The following is a 22226-nucleotide window of genomic DNA, read 5'->3' as shown; positions in this document are numbered from 1 at the left end:
ACATCCATGATTTTAGTCTCTAAGAATGTATTATTAACAAAAATCCAAAGTTTTCTAAAACATGAAGTGGCAACATGTTCCCTTAGCTACCAGAAATCAACATTTCTTCCAGTATCATAATAGCGTCTTATCATCAACAGTATTTCAAGACTGATTGGGGTCTATCCTATGAATTTGTTCCCCTAGGAGTGGATTTGTTCCTCCAGTCAAAGAACTTTCCTTTGGAGGAAAAGGTATCCTCCATCAGCAGAAGCCTCCATTACTTGTGGATTGAATTCATAGGATCCAGCACACTCTTTTTGATATTACAGGGAACGTGTAAACACCTACCCAAGTATAAGAAATTGCCCTGGAGCTGGAAGGCCAAGTTGAATGGAATCCTTCAGAAGAAGCAGAAGTGAGGCCCAACTGTCTACTATGTTGGACACTGGAATCCTGCAAGAATATTATAGAGGGTCATAAAAGGAAATCTCACACAAATCTCCCTTGTGTATCCCAAAGCCTATCATTATAGTACTTTTTCATCTTGCATTATGCTAGATGTGAAAATTTGTGTTTTATTTCACTTAATGGCCTAACAGGTGGTAAAGGTAAAATATAGAACTCCAAAAGCCTCAAAAGAAATCCCGTTGAGTTCCAAACTACTATGAGAGTCTAATTTCATTGTTAACAATGAAATTTCAACACATAGAATTAGATTTCAATTCCTCTGCCACACTATGCTTAGAGTCCAGCGGCACCTTAGAGATCAACATGATTTTCAGGGGATAAGCTTTTGAGCGTCAAAGCGCCCTTCTTTAGATACCTGTCATACTGGACATGGTGTTCATTAATTTTGTATTGTATTTAGTGACACTGAAGGAGATAAAAAATGCATAACCTCACTCTCTTACCTCTGAATGTATGCGAAGAAAAACTGCAACATGCAGACTTCCAATGAGAGATGTTTCTAGAAATATTTTTTTAAAAGAAAGTCAGCATTACAGGAGAAAAACAAGTGTTTTTAAAGACAAAAATGAGTGCCGCTTCAAGAAACAAAATAATAATACAAATCTTATTGAAATCAGATATGATTATTTGACAGGGCAATTTGAAGGGGTTGCTGTAATTTGGTGCCACATTGCTTAAACATGGTTACCCTTAAGAGTTTTAATGAAATATTTGAACTTAGCCTCTGCCTTGAATTGAAGGCTGTAATGCCAGTTATGGAAAGCTACAGGATCTATGCTTGCAACTCAATCCATGTATAGGAAGGTTGTTGTTATTATCAGCATTTTACAAAGTGATACCGTGGAGAATAAACTCCCCTCCCCCTTAACTGCAACCAGTAGGCTGTTTTATTGGACACAGTATACATATTGTTTTAGTGCGTTTAAATGCAAAGCTACCAAAAATACCAAAAATAAGCTCTCTAGTGTAAAATTGGGGGCTCGAAATGGACTGCTGAATTTAATCATCCAGGTAATAGCAATCCAATACTGGAAACAGATCTGACAGAATTTAGTTCAGTTTTTAAATATACATATACTTAAATATGTAAATATACCAATTTCCAGTACAGTGTAGCCTTCTTCCTCAAGCAAATTCTTTGAGAAATTTAAAGAGCGGCAATGTCACTATTTCCATACCTTGTCCTTAGCTATTGCTGGTGGTTGCTTTAAAACTTCTTTCACTGTTTGCATGACGGTCTCTGTCCTCATAACACTGATTGAACGAACCAACTCCACCAGCAGGAGCTGCTCTTCACTGGCAGCAGGAATGACCTGGAAAATGACACCATACCTTGCTGTTTAGAGGCAAGTCCTGCATTAGTATTTGTCAGGAAACAAGTCTCTCTCTGCCTTTGCAACCTCTATAAAGTTGTATGGCTGTGCTTTTTATAGAGACAGAATGAAATCTTCCCAGCGTGGATGAATCCCTGGTGGGAGCCCAATAGTTGCACTTCAAGATAAGCTTACTGCCCACCTCTGGTTTATACCCTAACGTTCCCTTCAGGTAAGTGTGGAGCTTTCCTCTGGGGCAACAGGTTCTTTCTCCCAAGAAAGTCTCTACATTTAAATGAGTAGAGTAGTAGGACACAAACCACTGCTCATATTTTCAACTGCTCACAGCTGTCTGCCAAAGATACCAGGAGTATGTGGTTCTAGTGTATTTAGTCATATCTGGAGAGGCAAGAACAGTGGAAAGCCACCCACAGTCAGCTGAAACAGGCCACACTTTAATCAAAATGATAATGATAACCACAGGACCATCTTGGATGACTTCTGTACTTTTAGGACTAGTCCAGGACAATCACTATGAAAATCACGAACTTGGCTTGTCTGCTGAATGGTTTACTTTACTATTTTTATTTCTTTTTACTTCATTTATACCCCACTATTCTCCTGATGGGAACATAAAGCAGGTTACAGTCTTCTTTTCTCCTTCAGGTTAGGCTGAAAGTGTGTGACTGGCCCAAGATCACCCAGTGAGCTTTCATGGCAGAGTGGAGATTTGAAACAAATCTCAGTCAAGACAGATACTAAACTGGTTCCCTGCCATGTTCGATCATGTACTACTACCCCAGCATGCTGAGACTGAAAAAAGACAGTATCTACTAACTTTGGTTAATGATGTCTAAATGTGGACTGGACACCTTTACTAACAACACCTGTTTCTCTCCCACATACTGGGATTCTTAACCAGGATTAAACTTAAACATGCTTTACTTACAAAAGTGCTGGCATCCAGTTTTCATAACTAAATAGGGCAAGGGGAAGAGGAAGGGATTGTGTAAGCCAGGCAATTAACTGGTTTGTGTTCTTCATTAATAAAGTGGGATTTGTCAGTGATGTCTATGTGTTTGTTATGTGCTGTTAAGTCACCTCTGACCTATGGCCATTGGTGACCCTATGAATGAAAGACAAACTGGCGTTTCTCATTCCATATATGGTAAGAGTCTTTGCTGTAGAATTTTGAGCATCACTTTACTTGCATGGGAAATTAACGTGATTGTCTAATGTCTACATTGAGCCTCATTTAGAATTATGCTGAAAATATTAATGTTTCCCAAACTGAATGGCCCCAGCCTTAAGAATACAACAACCTCAGAACATTTTCCTGTTCAAATTACAAAGGAAGAAGGGTTCTAGGACTGCCACGGGAAGATATAAAGAAATCACATCCTGGCAAACCACTCTCTACAGCAGCTGCTTGAACAAACTGCCCTGATAAAAGGGACCAAGAGGGAAAAGTTCCTACCCAGGTGGTTTTGGCATGTGGTGTGCTTTGGAATGGACAAAGTATGCCACTGACCAGTCTACAATGTCATTTATATGGATCCAAGTCACATCGGAGTTTCTAGCATGTCTACCTAATGCAACTCATTAGGATGCAAGGCTCCCTGCTTTCTTGACCAGAGGCACAAAATGTCTGTTTTATCAGACTCCAGAAACTACCCATTTGGAAATTAACAATTTAAGCCCTCTTAAAACTAAACTGAATAACATTTAAATGACTGCCTTGCCTGACATACCTTAGTCCTTGCAGCATTTTTGTTCTGCCTCCTTTCATTCCATACAAATGCAATAGCTGCCATAAAATGAACACCATGATTCATTGAGATTGGGCCCAGTAATTCAAGAATTTGCTGCCTCAGATTCTGAAACACATAAAAGAATACACCCATTTTCAGGGCTTTTTTCTGGGAAAAGAGGTGGCGGAACTCAGTGGGTTGCCCTAGGAGAAAATGGTCACATGGCTGGTGGCCCCACCCCCTGATCTCCAGACAGAGGGGAGTTTAGACTGCCCTCTGCGCCGCTGAGTGGCACGGAGGGCAATCTAAACTCCCCTCTGTCTGGAGATCAGGGAGCGGGGCCACCAGCCATGTGACCATTTTCAAGAGGTTCTGGAACTCCATTCCCCCGCGTTCCCCCTGAAAAAAAGCCCTGCCCATTTTCAAAACATGCATTCACTCTATCACCAGATTGTCTTTTACCTTGTCTTTTACCACTATGCCGCTTGACTCCTTTGGAATGTAAAATGGATCAACTATGATACAGAATGTTACTTTACGGCTAATTGAACAACGTTTGATTAAAATACCATTTGCTGTGTTGATTTGGATGCAGAGAAAAGAAAAATGTAAATACTGTGCAAAATAAATTATATTACCAACATAATGGTTATAATTTGGCAAAAATTTAGTCCTAAACTGGCAGTTTAAGTATCTCCATTTTCATCTGTAGCAAGGGAGAAAAAATTAAGACCTAATGCATGTAATTTCAAACAGGTAGAAGAAATGGGTTGTCTAAGATATAATAGTCTTGTTGCTAATAATGGGGTGGTACTATATGATACCTTGTGTGAAATCAGTGGTAATAGGGTCACAGTGTGTCAATATTTATAACTGAAAAGCTTTTTGATTTCTCAAAACAAGAAGAGTTGGAAAATTAAGAAAAATGACAACTTTTGAGAAACCATAATTAGAGAGAGGTAAAAATTGTTATCAGAGCTTTTACTATGTATGAATAGACGTGCATAGTTTCAGCGTTGAATTTTCTATTCAAGAGGCTCAACCTTTTCTGTTTGTATATTATGCATGAAAATGCAATAAAAATGGCAAGCCAATGGCATTTAGCTCTGAGAAAATTAACCAAAATATATGGCATTATGGATAGAAAAGGCTAACATTGGAAAACCAAAAATGCAATTTCTTCCATGTATGGTGGAAATGCCTCATTGCCATTAATTTTGGCAAATGGTGGCAGACACAATCACAATTCAAGCATTTGCTGCCTTAGATTCTGAAACACAAAAGAATACACCTATTTTCAAAATTTGCATTCACTGCATCAGCGAATTGTCTTTTACCTTGTCTTTTACCATTATGCTGCTTGAGTCCTTTGGAATGTAAAATGGATCAACTGTGAAACAGAATGTTACTTTAGGGCTAATTGAACAACGTTCAAACTGAACAGGGTCCAAATTTCCCATTTTCCCAGAATTATTTTTGCTTAACTATCAGTGCAATCCTAAGCGGAGTTGATTTCAATGGCCTTAGACTGGAGTAACTCAGTTTAGAATTGCACTGGTGAAAATCCCAAATAAGTATAACATTTTGTATTATACACTGAAAGTGCTGCTCACTTTGTATTTGACTGTTATTGAAAAAAATGATGCATTCCAAGTTAAGAGGAGTGAGTGCATCATTGTAAAGAATTATTAAACTAACTGATTTGTTTAGAAAAAAAATACAGACCAGGGTAAAAGAGACATTTTGGCCAGATTTTGGTAGGAACATAAACAATTTTTGAAAAGTGACCTCCAAAATTTGATGGATGTTATTATCAACTTCTGCCTGACTTTTAAAAATATATTCAAACTGGAACGATCCGATGACTTTAGTAGAAACTCCAGGTAGCTACATTAAGCTTTTCAGCTGTGCTAACCTATCATGTTTAGTCATGTCCCACTGTGTCTTTAGAACACCGCTCTGCTGTTTGCATAGGTGAAAGAACTTTACACAAAGCCACTGTCATCATTATACCATAAACATCAAAAAGCCCCGCATGGCCCTCCTCACTTTCTAAAAACACTGGGCAGGAACCAAGAAAAGAGATGGCAGGCACCATACTGACCATGGGCATCATTCGGGGACCCTTGATCTACAGGGTTGGTTAAGGAAAGTTAAGGGAAGACCGATTTAAGATTGCCCAGGACTGATAATGGGCAGAAATGGCTCATCATGGGTTATTAACTTTTGATATTTCCAAAAGCAGTTCAATTTTTTTACCCCATTTTGGGTTCTTCTTGCAAATTTAAAACTCAGCTTAGACATAGGTATTTATTTAGTGCAGTGTATGGAACAGTTTAGAGGTCACTTTTAATGAAATACAGTTCAGTCTAGAAAGCAATTTTCTCTCTCCCCCCCACACAAACATATACATAGCCACAATGTGAGCTTCTGATATCCTGACCTTTGTTGATCCAAGATTAATAGTGGTAACAGAGGCAGCAGCTGCAGCAGTGGTTTTCTCTGAAGAATCTGCCAGGTGCAGGATGCTCCACAGAAGAGTCACAGATGACATGATCATATGAAGGATAGATAAGATGCCACTGCGCGCTTCCAACATGTGTTTCTGATCTACAGTAACCAGAAGCTGGTGCCAGTAAAGGGGGAAAAGTCAGTCTCCTGCACACTGACAAAAATTACGTCCTGCTGCAAATGCAACGTTTCACCATCTCTTGACTATGATTCAGTCTCATCCGTTTCAGCTCTCCCCTTCTTTGAAAGCTATGGCTAACACTAGGTCTGTGCTGAGCTGAATTTTAACCTTTAACCTCTTCTAGGCATAAACCTTTGGGATTATAGGTTCTTTCCATACTATGTTATACATCTAACATACACTAATTTTCTTTGTGTCAGTGGAAGATAATAAATAAATACAAAAGTCTGCACCATTAATATTAATGAGTGCTCAGCTACCAACTTCAAACAATAAACAGGGGAGTATATCCAAAATTAACATTACTATAAACCGAAAATGGGAACAACTAACTCAAATGGCTGGTTTACTGGGTGCCACAAACAAAACTTTCTTAATCTGTTCTCATAGTGAGGCACAAGTATCACTATATACCCAATATTAGAAGTATAGTTTAGGCCTATATAAGTAGCTGTTCCTTTCTTAGTCAGAAAAGCAAATCAAGTTTGAAAAAAAAAGTCTCATGTACTTTGACAAAGATGTGGGCAAACCCATAAAGCTCAGTTACCTGATGATATTGTGCAGCTGGATCAAGTAAGCAGTAGTGAATCACTGTTGTAATACCTTCCAAAAGGGTCAGCATCATATCTGGTGGCGTAACGGAAGCCATCCAAAGGGGTCTAAAAGACAAGATCAAATCGGTTGCAATTTTCCAAGGAATAAATCAAAATATTTATTTATTTATATTTTAAAAATCACAATTCCCAAAGAGCTGGAACGAAAGAGAGAAACATGCCTACTGTCAGACAATCCTGTTTCGTATTTGTACTGTTGAATCAAATTGTCCAGGTTCCTGCAAAGCTGGAGGGTCACAGAAACCACCACCCTCTGAAGTACCTTCCCCATGTAAGGCAGAGAAGCAGTGATGAGGCCTATCCACTGAGGGTGCATTTTACAGGCACAGTGCTGGTGTAATGCCCTTATCACGGCACAGAGAAACATGCCTTGAGAGGTTATTGGTTGGGAGTGTAAGTACTGAAGGGAAGTCATTGGCTGCTGCGGGTTGATGTGCTCCAAGTCAGTCATGACAAAGTCATAGCCTGTTTCATTCTCCTCTGGCACAGTCATCACTCGATGCTCCAGAACAATTAGCCGCTGAAGGACTTTTAAGAGCTGTGACTGGAGGGTGCTGCCATTGTCAAATTCGTCCTCAGAGAAGTTAATGAGACTATCTTCGGAGAATCCTTCCTCAATGGCCACTATGTTTTTGCCAGCTACCTTTTCGCTGTGCCACTTTTGGGCACTAAAAATGGAGGACAGCAAACAGTGCAAGATCACCTTCTGGACTTTGCATTTGGACAGCATATCCGAAATAAAGCTCGGGAAGCCTTTTGTAGAACTTTCCACCACTTTTGCCAATTCGGCAAAAAGAAGAGTCAAAATTTCAATGCTCATCATCTGCATGTTCCGGTTTCCTATCAGGTCTTGCGGAGAGACTTTCACATGGGTTGGATAGTGGCTGCGCATGTAGTATAAACACAAAGAAATAAGGATCTCAATATACATGGAGCTTCGAAAGTTATGGTTAGAGTCCACCGGGATATGGCTGTAGAAGTCTTTGCCCATAACAGATATGCGATGTCTGGCCAAAAGGTTCTGAAGTAAGGACAGCTGGGGAGTATAGGCATTGTTGACACTGGTGGTAGAGATGGCGTTTACAAAAGCAGAAGGGTTTGTTTTCAAGATGGCTTTAATTGCAGAAAAAGCATACAGAGTCCTTGAGGAATCATACACCTGAAGGTATAACAACACATGCTGGTATAAAGGATGGATGTTAAAATGGGGTGACTTCCGCAGTCCTGGTGATCCTGCATCACTCTCAATTTCTGAGATTTCCCCCTCCCCACAACTGTACCAGTTTTCCAAATCAAGGCCATCACTGAAGAATACATTGGTTTGTTTAAGCTTCTCCGCTTGTGCTTTCTTCTTTTCTTCATCCTTCCTTTTGGCTATTTTGACTTTTGGCTTTGCCCCTGGCTGCTTACCAGACTCTTTCACAATGGTTTCTTTTTCTGACATTTTCTCAGGCAATTTCCCTTTGAAGCTGAACTGGATGCTGCTATGACTTCGCTGCCTAGACTTTGCTTCTGATGATACAAAAGTTGAGTCACTGAGACTCTGCTGGCTTACCGAGATGCAAGGTGAGGAATTGTTTCTGGAGATTTCATTGGAAATGCTTTCAAGTCCTGTCTCAGTTGAGACAGATAACAACTGAGAACTGTTATTATTGATCAAACTGCTCTGACTGTCTTGAATATTTTGATCTTCAGATTTGTTCCCTTCTTCTGAGGGATCCAGCATGTTTAGTTTAGCAGATGTATCTTCTGAATACAGGTAATGCTTAACTGGCTCAGCATCTTCACCAAGTCCACTCACAACCTTGCATATCAAGTCGATGACCACTTGATGTACAATTTCATCTGGTGAATCTCCTCCCATATGCTGACAATCGTCTGGTGGAGCCATGCCTTCCGTCTCCACATCATAGCTTAGGTTATCCCCAACAGATGACTGGGAACAGCCAGAGTCTGAACTTTGTAGTATTTCTATTTGATGGTCAGGAAGGTCAAAATCAGATGCTGCCATAGGAATTGTTTCACTGCTTGTACTTAGTAAGGAAATCCTGTCACTCAAAGGATTGACAGTGAGACTGAAGTTCTCCATTTCGTCCATGGTAAGCGGTTTTTCATTGTTTTCTTTTGCTGAAATATCTTGCTCTTGTCTTACAGGAACGTGGACAAATGCTTAAGCCAGAAGGAGAAAAAAAATTAAAAAGGCAGGTATGAATCTTTTCCTACTTGAACAAGCTCTGACTAAAGATATTATAAATTTAAACAATATAACATCCCCTTTCTGCAAATTTTCTTTAGAAACTACTAGTTCAGACAAACCATGTGTTAATTGGAGTCTGTGGGTTGGATCCCATGGGTCTCCCATGTTACATCTTACTCCAGTCCAAAGAGCTTTCCTGATGACAAGACTCATCTACTAACAGAAGAGCCTCTTGTGTCAGCATAAATAACATCTCTTGGGTTGAGGGAAGGCTCCACAGCTAGCTGGATGGATCCACAGGACCCAACCTAGTATGTTCAAATGCAAGAGCTACAATAATGTTGAACGCTACTTCTGCCAACTCTGAAATGAATGGGAATACCCTGCTTGCAAAGGGGTTCTAAGAACACCGGAGCCTGACAAAACTCACCTCTGCCATAATCACCCAGTGTCAACAAAAAGGCATTTTGGAATATTTCCAACCTCTGCTACTGAGAAAAGGTTTAGATGTTAATTCTAATTTATGTCTTAGCAACTAAGAATATGCCCTGGCCTGGATAGCCCAGGTGAGCCTGATCTTGTCAGATCTCAGAAGCTAAGCAGGGTTGCTTTAGTTAGTAATTGGATGGGAGACCTCCAAAGAAGACCAGAGACAGGCAATGGCAAACCACCTCTGTTAGTCTCTTGCTGTGAAAACTCCACCAGGGGTCGCTGTAAGTCAACACTGACTTGCGGGCACTCTCCACCCCCAACTAAGAACATATGGGGGGAAATTGCATACATACTAATTCCTTTTATAAAGTATGCTTTTAATTTGTTAGCCACCTTGGTAGCCTTGAGGAAGGCAGAAAGACAAGGCATAATATTTGTATATAAATAAATAGTATTATTGCTAGGGGTTTTTTAAAAGGAAAAGATGGTTACTCTAATCTAAAATGTTGCCTCTGGCAGTGGTCATGTTGAGATGCTTTAGGAAGAATTTATCTGCATAGGATACTAGTACAGCATTCTATTTTCTATCATGCCTTTCAAGATTCTAGAGAGCTCCCTTTCAAGGCAGAAATCACATGCACATCACTGACCCAAATGAAAAATGTTCTGTATAAAGAATATTTTGTGATTGTCTCCATTTGAAAGTATACTAAACTATTACAAATGTGTATCACTTATCACACCAAGTTATTATGTCAGGGGTCTCCAATCTTTTTGAGCCCATGGGCACATTTGGAATTATGACAGTGTGGTGGGAACAGTAATAAAATGGCTGCCACAAATTGGCTCCTGCAGGAGACAGAGCCAGTACTTTCAGTCACACAGTGATGATCCTTGTGCTAGGGAAGCAGATTCTGCCAAAGCAATTTTTAAAAAAATCTGCTCAGCCAATCAATACTCTAATGGCCAATCAGAAGCCAAACTTTGCAAAGGGCCCCCCGGCCCTACTGGCTTTCTAAAAACACTTAGTGGTCACCAGGAAAGGTGTCAGTGGGAACAACTGTGCCCATGGGCAACATGTTGCAGAACTCTGAAATGTGTGAAATGCAGTCATAAACATAGTACTTACCTCCACTACAGTTAAATTTTTGCATAAAATGTTTTTCACTTTCATCTTCAAGGTAACAAGGAAATTTATTCCAGTAGCATTCAGCTTGTACTCTCTGAACAGAAACCCGCTGAGTTTTGGGATGGAGAAGCAGCAGAAGCAAAGGTTCCAGGACCCTTGCAATGTCGTGCCTTTGGAGTACTTGATTTAACCAGGCTTGGCCCACTGACCAGGTAGAACCATCTAAGCTATTAAGGCTGTCTAGCATAATAAATAAGGACCTGAAGAGAAAAATAAAGATAAAAAGGATTTTATAGTTACAGAAGCCAATAAAAAACAAGAATCACTTTTAGTTTTGTTTATTCAGAGCAGCACTGAATAATTTCTTCAGCTTGAAAGAGTGGCTCCTCTGTGGCCAAACTATTCAGAGCTAATCCTGTTCCTCAGCCATGACATCACTACTAGAGCACGCACAGACCCTACATTAAGAGACGGGCAAGAAGACCAGTGGTAGCCTAGACCAACCAGAGCCAAGCCCAAGGATTTCAGCCTCTGACTCAGGCTCTTCAGTGGCAATGAGAACCAGTGCCAGCTTACCAGTTGCCTCTTTCTGCATGGCCACCAGTTTGTGGGACGAGGCAATAGGGAGCTAACTGCCATCACTGACACTGCCGCCCTGACTGAAGCTGCAGTGCTGGCTTGTTGTCCAGCAAAGCCTACTCAGCTTGGCTTGCTCCAGGGCCATTTTAGCTTTCCAGTCCACCCCTGGCTAATAATCAGCACTGTGCACAGCTGGTTTCTGCTTTGCATATTTGCAGAATAAGTCCTTCCTGAGCTTGACTCAGGAAAGTGATTTGTTTGTGACATTGTGAGTATGCTGCCACAGTGGCTTCAACACTCAAACAATCTAACATCTGTATGCACCCTTAACACTCTTCTTCCTGAGTCTGCCCCTCTCTTTTTGTACTCTTATCGCATAGAACAAGCATAACATGTTTATAGGCCCTTTCCAGTGCCAGACTAGAATCATGCCATTTTGTTCTACCTGTACTACATACTTTACAGACCAATGAATGAAGCAGAAACTTTCGTAACAGGTGCTCATTTAATTTAAACACAGTAACTGTAAATGACAGAGAAACAGGGTTAGCCCTTGCTAACTGAATGAATCCTCCTGCGAACTGAACAGCACTTTTGGATGCACACTCGCAATCTTCAAGGCATATTCTAGAAACTATTTAAAGCAGTGATATGGGGGGAAGGAACATTTGAACTTTCAAATATTTGTGTCCTGTTACTATAAATGTAACTAACCAACCTGTCAAATGAACGACCATAGGAAGAAGTCTTGTTAACATGCAGGTCTCGTGTGAGATGCCAAAGCACTGCAAACTTTGCATGTGCTTCCATTCTGATTTTCTGCAGAGTAAGAGGAGTGATTAAACCATATACGATATTACTATGGGAAGACTTTTAAAAAAAATAATCCAATTACTATGTCAGAGCAATAATGAATGAAAAAGTTAATTGTTCATGAGCTGAAATCATAAAAGAAAACATAGATTGGAGTTTGATTCACAGTGATTTCAGCGGGGGGGGGGGGTTACCTTTGTATTTTCCAAGGTTTTGTGTTCTCCTAGTACAACAATTAGCCATTACAAAAGCATCTATAAAAACACTTATAGACAAATAATCTAATAAAATAATATACCATTGTTCATAAAATAATTTGACAAAATATATCATTTCACATTTTCAAAATATTATCATTTAGACCAGGCACATGCTGGATAAAGAGAACTACACTATCAAGTATTACGAAACAAATTAAAGCAAAGCATTGGGTTGGATCCAGCAATCCAATTTTTAACCCATCCCTTTCACAGTCTTTGAGTACTTTTCAACACTCAGTTGTGGGGCCCATGTGAATTAATAGTCATGTGGGTTGTCATTGGGAATGCAATAAGGAGTCTCTTCTGTCAGTGGAACTGCTCTGATGGAAGCAGGGGTGATCAGTCACTTTTCCTTCCCTCTCCTTACTGCAGTCCCCTGTCCCACACACCTGTTAGTCCATGTAGGCTCCACAATCGTGGGAGGAGAGGAGAAACATCTATGCTCCTTTCACTGATGATACTACCGGATCCAAACTAATATGCTCTAGACTACTAAGGAAATAGAAAATACTAGAAGAAATGAGACAGCTGAAGAGAGTTAGGAGAAAAAGATACTTCCGCAAACCCTTTCCATGAAGATTTTCATGAACACCAAGTCAGAAACTATGTAACATTGATAGAAAAATAACGCTGAAGGTTGACAACCCAATCTCTGGAGAAACTAGAATAAAAGGCTAGAAAAGCCTATCAAGTATGGTAAGAACTGAAGTTAAATCCTGGAAAGTATTCAGAGGAAAAGACAGACAAGAAGGGAACACAACTGACAAGTCAAAATGAGCAAATAAACAAGACTAGACACAGGCATGGACTGGGAAAAAACCACAGACCATTGGTCCGTGGTCTGTCACGTTTGACAAACCACGGACCATTCACGGACCTGCCACAGTTTGCAGCCTGGTTCATCGGTCCATGGTCCATCACTTCTGGAGGCCCTAGCATTGCCCCCTTTGCACTCAAAGATGCCAAACTCGCACCATGTCTTTAGCAGGCTCTCCTCCAGCCACCCTCCAAGATTGGCCAAGATTGCATTTCAGACTTCCCAGTTACAGACCCCCAAAGCACCCACCCCCAGGAAACTTCCAGTACATAGAATAGGAGCTGCAAACGCCAATTGACTTGCATTCGTTTGCAGCAATTGGTAGACCCCTAGACTAGCCCAACACCCCACAATCAAATAAGAATTGAAAGCGGGGGGGAGGGAATTAGAAACAAGAGTGAGCCCTCAAGGAGCCCAATAAGCCTGCACCCAAAGCCTGACTGAAGCTCTGAGATTGAGTTGGGGCACAGCCCTAGGCTAGCCCACCGCCCCACAGGCAAATAAGAATTGAAAGGAAAAAAAAGAGAAACAAGAAGGAGCCCTCAGCCAAGGAAACCCAATAAACTTGCTCTCATAAAGCCTTGTTGCAACACAAGCTCCAAGCCTCTCTCTGGAGCAATCCCAAAAAAACTCCTGCAAAAAGCAGTTCCTCCGAGCCGGTAACTAGCAACACAAGCCACAAGCCTCCGTCTGGCGCAATCTGAAAAAAACTCCCGGAAAAAGCAGTTCCTTCGAGCCAGTAACTAGCTGGAAAGTGAAACCACGGCTCTGCTCTGTGTCTTATATACTAAATGCTTACATAGAGAATAATGGGAGCTCTCTGGTCGGCAGCCAGAGCTGCCTATCAAGGTTTTCAGGGTAAGATTGGTGTGTTTCAAGGGCAGCAGAAGGTCTGCAGGTGGCTCCTATGTTGCCTAGGGAATTGATTGCTCGGTGCCGGCATGTCTGGTTTTACGGACCAATGGACTGACCAAAATTCATTGTATCTGTGAAAAAAGGCGCGTTTGGTGTAGTGGTTAAGAGCATGGGACTCTAATTTGGAGATAAGAACACCAAAACAGCCTGGTCTGTGTAAAATTTTGGTCCATTTTTCGGTCCGTGACCACCTCTAATCAAGACAATATTAACTGAGCAGTAACTAAGCAGTTGCAGGCTAAAGAAAAGTGCATAACAGAGGCTGGGAGAAAGACTGCAATGTTTTACTAGAACAAGGAAGTGAGGATGACAGGATGACAGGATGACATCATTCAGAAGTCACAAGCTAAGGATCCAAAATTTAGACATAATATATTCCCCATTTAGCTTCAGACGCTTTTTCTGTAGATGTCATACAAGGAATAAAATTATCATGCTCCCGACTTATAAAAGACATATATAATCAATTCCATATAACATGGCTAAAATCAACACGCAGAACCATCTAAACAGCACAAATATTTATTTTGTTTGGGAACAGAGTGGGAGAAAACTAAAATGGATTCTATCTAGATTAGACTATTGCAATGTGCTCAACATAGGGCTGCCCTTGAAAAGCGTTTAGAAGGCTGACTGGAGTGGGTTGTAGGGACCATATCACTCTGGTCCTGTTCTACTTTCATTGGCTCCAATCAGCTTTTAGGCTCAATTCAAGGAGGTGGTATTCACCTTTAAAGCCCTAAACCGTTCAGGAACAACATACTTTAAGTACTGCCTACTCCTATATGAACCTGCCCTGATCACTGGGGTCATTGTCTGGGACTTTTCTTTGGATGCCCTCACCATCTGAGGCTAGATAGGTGGCAACTCAAGAAAGGGTCTTCTCAGTCATGGCACCAAAATTACAGAATTCCGTCCTCAGGAATATTCATCTATCCCACTCAAACTTTGTTTTCTGCCACTGAGTGAAGACGCATCTGGTTCATTTGGTGTTCCCTCACTGACCCTCCTTCCTGCTATGCATTTTGTGTTTTGTTTAATTGTTTTTAATTATTTTTATAATATACATAAATTGGGTGAAAGGTGATATAGAAATGTTTTAAATAAATAAAGAGGCAGGAGTGTTAAGATGCTTCTAAAGATGCTAAACAAGAGAAAGTAGTAGTACAAAACTAGAAGATGAGCAAACATGAGAATGGCTATAAAAGTAGAAGAGAAACGACAAAGAGACCAATTTCTGATTATGCCACTACTGCAGGCAAGGAGAAGAGTCTATATTCAATTGATATTGCTCATTGCCACTAATATGACACTTCCATATCTTGCATTTTACCAGCAAACTCTGCCAAGACAACATAGTATTCTAAAATAATCTCATTAATAACATACAAAATTTCCGTATGTTGCACACTTCTAAAAAGAACACAGTCAATATTACAAGACTTACCTTGTCCCTGTGAGTCAGCTGCTGACTGATAACATCCTCACAAATGCTAGAAGAGGGAACTAAATTGTGCAACTGGAAAAAAAGCTCCACACTCTTCCGGTGATGTTGAGGAGTTCCATCACCCAACTGGTCCCACAGAGTTAAAGCCACATGCTTTAGGAAACGGACAAAAGAAAATAAAAATTAAACAAAGATATAAACAAGGAGAATAAATTAAATCATCAGAAGAATACAGTATACTTTTCAAAAGTTACTGTGTTCTGAAAGTATATGTATCATCAGGTTACCAACTGGGGAACTAATGCAGGGATGCTAACATGGGCCCAGCTACTGGAAAAGTTGCACTTTGTAAAGCTCCAGAAAGAAATGTATTAATAGATCTAGCACATCTTTAGATGTTTCACTGTACCTTGAAAAAATCTGTCTTTTCAGCCATGTATCGGAGGTTGCCTTGAGTAAGCGGAGGCCTAATGACAACAGCCACTCTTCCCTGGTTTGGACTAAGAGGCGGTGCCGTTTCAACGCTATTCAGATTTTCTCCCGTGACAACAGCAATTGACTGAGTCAAACCAACCAAGTCCATTATTAGAGAAATAGTGACACTGTGGATTCTAAAGTCATTTGCTTGCCTGCAAGCACTCATAAGAGTCTGAAGCCACAAGGGAGGTTGCTCTTGTTCACAATCTGAAACAGAAAGGGAAAAAAAGATAATCTTATGAATGTAAGTTCAGAACATATCTCCCTTCCCCACCCAATCTTGTATACGTATTACACCTCTGTGGAATTAATCTGTCTCAAATATTTCTCATTTAATTGTAGTTTTGGTAATACTTACGAATTATGATTATACTTTGCACTATTACTTGTTTATTTTATATTCAGTAACATTCAAGCCACAGAGTGTGATTTTTCAATTCCAGCAAAATCTAATAGAAGTCGTAAGATGAACAGAACACCCTAAACACTAACCTGATAAGAACTAACTCTGTCAATCAGAAGACTGCTGTAATATTGTCAAAAACAGCAGTACTTCAGGCACATTCCTATGCCTAAGCGAAGTTATTTTTGAAACTCAGGGTGCAAATGGCATGGAAGGCAGCTGTTCAAAGTGAAAAAGTCTTGCGTCCTGCTGTGAGCACCCCAGGCATTTGGGCAGCCTACATCTAGGACTCTGGATGTGACCATTATTATATTTTTAATCTATTTGCCCTGCCTTTGAGGACCAGGATAAGCAACAATACTGAACAGAAAACATTAAGGGGGGGAGTGGGAATGGCTCACAAAAATGTGTCTCAATCCATATCAACAATACACATGCACTGCTTGATTGATATCAGTGGAGGCAGCAGATGTGAATGTGCATATTGATCAGTTGGTTCAGAACAGGACAGCCTTTCTCGCAGGTGTTTGGATCAGGAGGTCTTTATACTGAGAGTTTCCAAGTCCGTACGAATTTATTGCACTGTGATGAATTAAAGCTATGAATAAACCGTGTATTCGAAACCCTTTCAATTTCCTGATCTATATACAATATTATGGTACTTTGATTCCCCCTCCCTGCAAGCATGATAGCACAATCAATATTAATAAACTGAAGTCAAATGGAACAGCAAAATCCAAACATGACAATAGGATGAAGCCGTAAAGGCTTAAGCTACTGTAGGATGTGGATATCACTGGAATCAATTTATTTCAATTTTGGATTATTTCGGCTTGAGTACATTAAATGAAACCTTATGCTTGCTGTCAGTAGACATGGGCCAGGATAGAGTGGGGCTTCCCAGGTGACCCCTTAAAGACAAGGAATTAAATCTTGGGAAAGGAACTGGACAGCACACAGCAAGACATGGGAGAAGAAACTGCTTTTGGTGATCTGTGCGCCAAGGGACCAGAAAGCAAACGTAACAAACACACCAAGAAAACAAACACTTGCACTTTGAGACTAAATAAAGCATAAAATGATCACCCCACAAAACTGAATGAAGGCTCTGGGGCACTCATGCTAGGAACACATCAATAGAACCTTAAGGATCTCAGAGCTGTTCAATATGCAAGTTACAAGGACTTATTAATCACAAACAGATACTGGCATTTCACCAAGAGTTACTGAAATTGCCAGGATGGTAAGTCATCAGAATAGTCTAAGAACACACTGGCACATGTGTGGCTGATAATACTAATGCTACTAAATTCATTGTTTTGTAGCAAAGTCTAACAGATCAGCCAAATCAAACTTCAGCATCTCTTTACAGAAACCCTTTCTGATAGCAAATAGTCTAACTTATGTGCCTTAGCAGTTTTTAAAGTATTGGACTATGTCCTTGTGTAAAAAGAACAGAAAATAAAAAGCTTACGGAGCAAAACTCCTTCTTTTAAATATTTACAATCAAATCCAAAAGAAAAATTGAAGGGAAGAACTCACCAACATCTGTCTTCTCAGCATGTATCTCTGAAGTGTGGTTTCCCTCTGCAATGTAAACAGGAAAACTGGAACATTCAAGGAAGAGCTGGCATGCAGCAGTAAAGGCAGAGAGGTATTCTTTTGATGTGGTCTTCTTATTTGATTTCTTCCCTTTAGCTGCATCTCCTTGAGACTCTCTATGGCATTGTGCAACCTCTCCTTTCCCTCTAACAAGGTCCTCCTGAAGCTCTGCTGCCAAAGGCCGAGACAAGGAATTGCTTGGAATGATATACAGGTTGATAAATCTGGTTAAAAACTGTTGGACATACTCCAAGCAGCACTGCATTGCAGTCTTTTGAACTGCTGTCGTCTTCCCACCTCGAGATCCTGTCCCCTGTGTCATCTTGGAAGGAGGCTGAACTATGGTCTCCTCAGAACCCACTGTTGATGCTGTCTCAGTCTCTGAGGAGGCGCTACCTATGATGGCGACGCCAGCTGTTCCAAGACCCCCACTCAATATCCTGTCAATGTCGTCTACTGTATCTGCCTGGTACTGGACAAACTCAGTAAAGCCGCTCTCCGATGATCGACTGCTTGGAGGATTTTCACCATCTTCAAAAACCTCACTGGGAATTTCTACAGAAACCAGTGGCATCTAAGGAAGGAACGATAAAAAATTATTAAAATAGTAGATCTGAATTATTTCTTGGAAATACAAAATGTAGAACCTAGTTTGGGGCATTTCAAATGTTATTTCCACGTGTCTACCAGGAACATACCTTATTTCATTTGCTTTTTCCTTTTAGTCTAGCAACTGAACCAGAATTTTTTAAATTTTTTATTGCATTTGTATTCTATTCTCCCTGAAAATCCTGAAACAAGCCACTTTTGGAGAAGTGCAAGGGAGTTACCTTTTGGATCCAACCCTGTGAATCCATACATACCAAGAGAATAAAACTGCATAATGTATATGGTACCAGTATTCATCACCATCAGCACTGTAGTCAAGTTTTATCAGAGAGAGTAGTACACAAAGTATTAAGATTCTAACAAGTCAATTTCAAGTTTGTACTGCCATAAGGTGAAGAAAAGTCAATTTAGTAGATTTAGGTTCAACATAAGCGAACTTTATACAGCTGGAATAGATCAGTGTAGTACATGCAGAGTTACTATCTTCGCACACTAAACTATGTGGCTACAAGTCAGAAGGTAAATTCAATTAACATATTCAGACTGGTTTAGTCTCACTTTTACCACTGTGAGCTCCTGGTTCCACCTCCCCCTCTACTCAAACCTTGGTGATTTCACACTTCCCTGCTAATATCCCAGTCATACAATCTTTCTGCTCCTGTCCCACCCCACATCCTTCAGTAGGAGGAAGATACTGAACTATTGGCTCCAAAATTAACAAATGATTTCTTCTTTTCATTTCTTCCTGTCCAGGGTCTAAGAAAAGACAATAAAAACGTATTCGGTCATTTGCAGCTAGTTAAGCTGTTCTGTGTCCCAAGGGTACATGGCACACTGAGCCATTGTGATTATTTTTTACAATTTAAAACCTCATGAGTTGCACATGGTATATCAATATAGCCATTCTTGAAACTAAGGTTTCAAGTTCATAGTAACTATTCGGAAATTAATCTCTGCTACCTTTAAATAGAAAAAAATCACAGGCTTACTTTTTTCTCTTCCCATTCTTTGATGCTGCTGTGCCTGCTTAGAAGCTGCAGTGCACCGTCAGTACCGGCAGATAACAATGGAGGCTGAACTTTGCTAAGTATCTTGGAGCAGAGCCTCAGGGAATCTGTTAGTTCAGAGAGGTGCAACGTCTGGAGGTGGCTTGTCAGTGCAGAGATCATTCTGAGCAACAGCTGAGGCAGATGTTCAGTTTGTATTTCAATATAGGTTTCCTAGTAACAAGATACATAAAGAAATACAACTGAGATACTGTCTGTAATTTATCCTTGCAAATGATAAACAGAAAATCACAACAAATACAGAATTTGAGCCTAAATATCTTTCCAATAGCACAAAGAGAACATATTGTAGCTATTGCTATATTGTTAGAATATATCCCAGAGGGCAAAGGGACAAGGAATCATGTGCTAAGAGTGATAGTCTCTGAGAAATTTGGGGCTTAGGGACCACAGGATATTCCAGGTATAATCTGAGGTCACATGATACTGCAACCTTGTGGGACCTAAGCAAATCTGGATTTGGTCAAGACTCTGGACGGAAGATCCATATATATTCTACCTTGAGTTCCATAATGGAAGACAGGCGGGATAGAAATGAAACAAAATTATCCAAGTTTTGAACCTACATTCCACACAGTAATTTTAATAGCAATGAATGAATGTGGGGAATTATATTTTGTACTTTGTAATTTGAATGCTGGGGAAATGCAATAGTGCCACCACAGAAGCACATCCAGCAGTGTCCTCTGTGTGCAGCAAGTGAGAAATGCTTATTATACAAAAATGATTAGCTATGAACATGTCCTAGAACAACAAACTTATGAAAAGCATTCCAAAATAATGCAATGGCTAGTAAAATATATTTGCACTTAATATTTTACCAGAAGGCATAATTAAAAAGGGAAAACAGTCTAAATATCATACCTGACAAAGCACTCTCATACTTCTAGTAGGCTTTGAAATGAGAAAGCAAAGAATTTGAAGACAAGACAGGTTACAGGGGGAAAAAAAGCATATCCAAGAGTGTGCTTTAAGAACAGATAATGTTCATATATATGTTTGCTTATCATATGAGACCTACAGATTGTGACATTCCAAAGAACTGATGCTACTTAGTGGGTTTCACAAAAGCAGACAGCAATATATTTAACTCTCAAATGACAAAATAGTTACAAAACAGGAAGCGTTGTAACAAAAATCCTGTGACTAACTCCTGCATCCAAATAAAAACATTGACCTGAGTGATAAAAATCCCATTTTATGGCTTATCAGTACCAACTTAAAGCTAATTAAACTAAAGGTGAAAATTATCTTTTTTTCTTCCCCCTTTTACTACAGTGTCTGTTACTAAATAACAGAAGAGTAGCAGCTCCATAGATCTGCATTCAAAGTGCAACCTTACCAAAGAGACTATATCCAATAAAAAATCAACCAGAAGACAGAAATTGGTCAGGGGGAGTTCAGCAGGCTCGCTACCACCACCAGGCAGAGTCTGCAGTCGGGCATGCAGCGTCCTCCTACAAAGAAGAATTCAGCAACAGTGTAACACACTTATGCAAATAATTTAATATTCCCTAAAAGTGATCTGGCTGAAGAATGTTTGGAGCCAGGGGAAACATTAAACACATTTTTCTAAATTTTAAACTCTGAAAATATCAAGAAAGGGAAAGATTTGGGTTTCCTGCAGTAAGTGTATTACTGTCTCAAATCATGATTTGCATTTATAAATGGACCATCAAAGACTCAAACTTTCATATCACCCCCATGTCTTCAAACACATTAAGTGAGATCCTAAGTATTCTTCAGTTCAAATATGTTTTCCACGATTCCCTCCTCCTGCTGCAAACTGTACCCCACACTATTATTGGGGGCCCCAAACTCCCAAGAGCAGCAGGTAGGGGAGGTAGGAAAGTGTTTTGTGAGCACAGCTCAGCTTGCAGAGTTTAGAATATAGGGCTCTCATTAGACTTGTATGAATCACCCAGGGACTCGCTGCTTGCTACTATTCAACAGCAGCCAAAAGCCAGTGTGCTATAGTGGGTAGAGTTTCAGACTATGATCCGGGAAATGCAGGTTCAACTCTTCACTCTGGCATGAAAGCTCGCTGGCTGACCTTTGGTCAGACTGTCTCACTCAGCCTAATTCACCTGACAGAATTATTGCAAGGATAAAATGCAGAGAAGACTGATATAAACTGTTTTGGATTCCCACTGTGGAGAAAGTGGAAAGTAAATAAATAATAAATATGGCTGAAGACAGGGAACCAGATAAAAGGTACATTTGGTTGCTTGGTGGGAAGAAGAGAAGGAAGCACGGAAAGGTGAGGATATGGGTGCTGGCAGTCATTGCAGGGGAGAGGCTGCTGGGGGAAGGACAGAAGGAAAGCTGAAGATGGGAGGGGTTAGAAAAAGGCAGGTTGGTCTGGTGAGTAGAAAGGAGGGAAGGACGCAGGAAAAGGGAGAGAGGCTATAGGGGCTGTCAGGAAAGGGAATGAGGAAATAGTAGGAATGAGAAATAAGATGCCCCTGCAAGTTCTTGCTGGTCTCCTGCTTGTTTTTTCTAAACTGAAAAATCCCAGATTCTTTAGCCATTCCTTGCAGGAAAGGAGACCTAACCCCTTCCATTATTTTGGCTGCACTTTTCTGCAATTTTTTTTGTGATAAGTTGTATAAGGATGTATAGCTGTCGTATGATGGAACAGCTCAGGAACTGCTTAGGC

The 22226-nt window shown here is 40.3% G+C and overlaps 1 protein-coding gene across 1 annotated transcript in view; it reads right to left on the bottom strand.

The window, feature by feature from the left end:
• DOP1A (DOP1 leucine zipper like protein A) overlaps positions 1-22226 on the bottom strand; it is an 81527-nt gene that overhangs the window by 14035 nt on the left and 45266 nt on the right. Inside the window, exons 12-25 of the mRNA XM_055000532.1 lie at positions 20910-21024; positions 19490-19720; positions 17832-18465; positions 15819-16093; positions 15410-15562; positions 11876-11976; positions 10579-10838; positions 6982-8989; positions 6754-6865; positions 5958-6140; positions 3515-3640; positions 1629-1763; positions 894-949; positions 331-435 (exon numbers count right to left, since the gene is read on the bottom strand). Coding sequence (XP_054856507.1) covers positions 331-435; positions 894-949; positions 1629-1763; positions 3515-3640; positions 5958-6140; positions 6754-6865; positions 6982-8989; positions 10579-10838; positions 11876-11976; positions 15410-15562; positions 15819-16093; positions 17832-18465; positions 19490-19720; positions 20910-21024 — 4494 coding nt within the window. The remainder of the gene's footprint in view (positions 1-330; positions 436-893; positions 950-1628; positions 1764-3514; positions 3641-5957; positions 6141-6753; positions 6866-6981; positions 8990-10578; positions 10839-11875; positions 11977-15409; positions 15563-15818; positions 16094-17831; positions 18466-19489; positions 19721-20909; positions 21025-22226) is intronic.

Source organism: Eublepharis macularius, chromosome 1 (assembly GCF_028583425.1).
Source record: "Eublepharis macularius isolate TG4126 chromosome 1, MPM_Emac_v1.0, whole genome shotgun sequence".
NCBI classification, from domain to species: domain Eukaryota; kingdom Metazoa; phylum Chordata; class Lepidosauria; order Squamata; family Eublepharidae; genus Eublepharis; species Eublepharis macularius.
The sequence above is the reverse complement of the archived record's forward strand: the minus strand, read 5'-3'. Positions and strand labels throughout refer to the sequence as shown.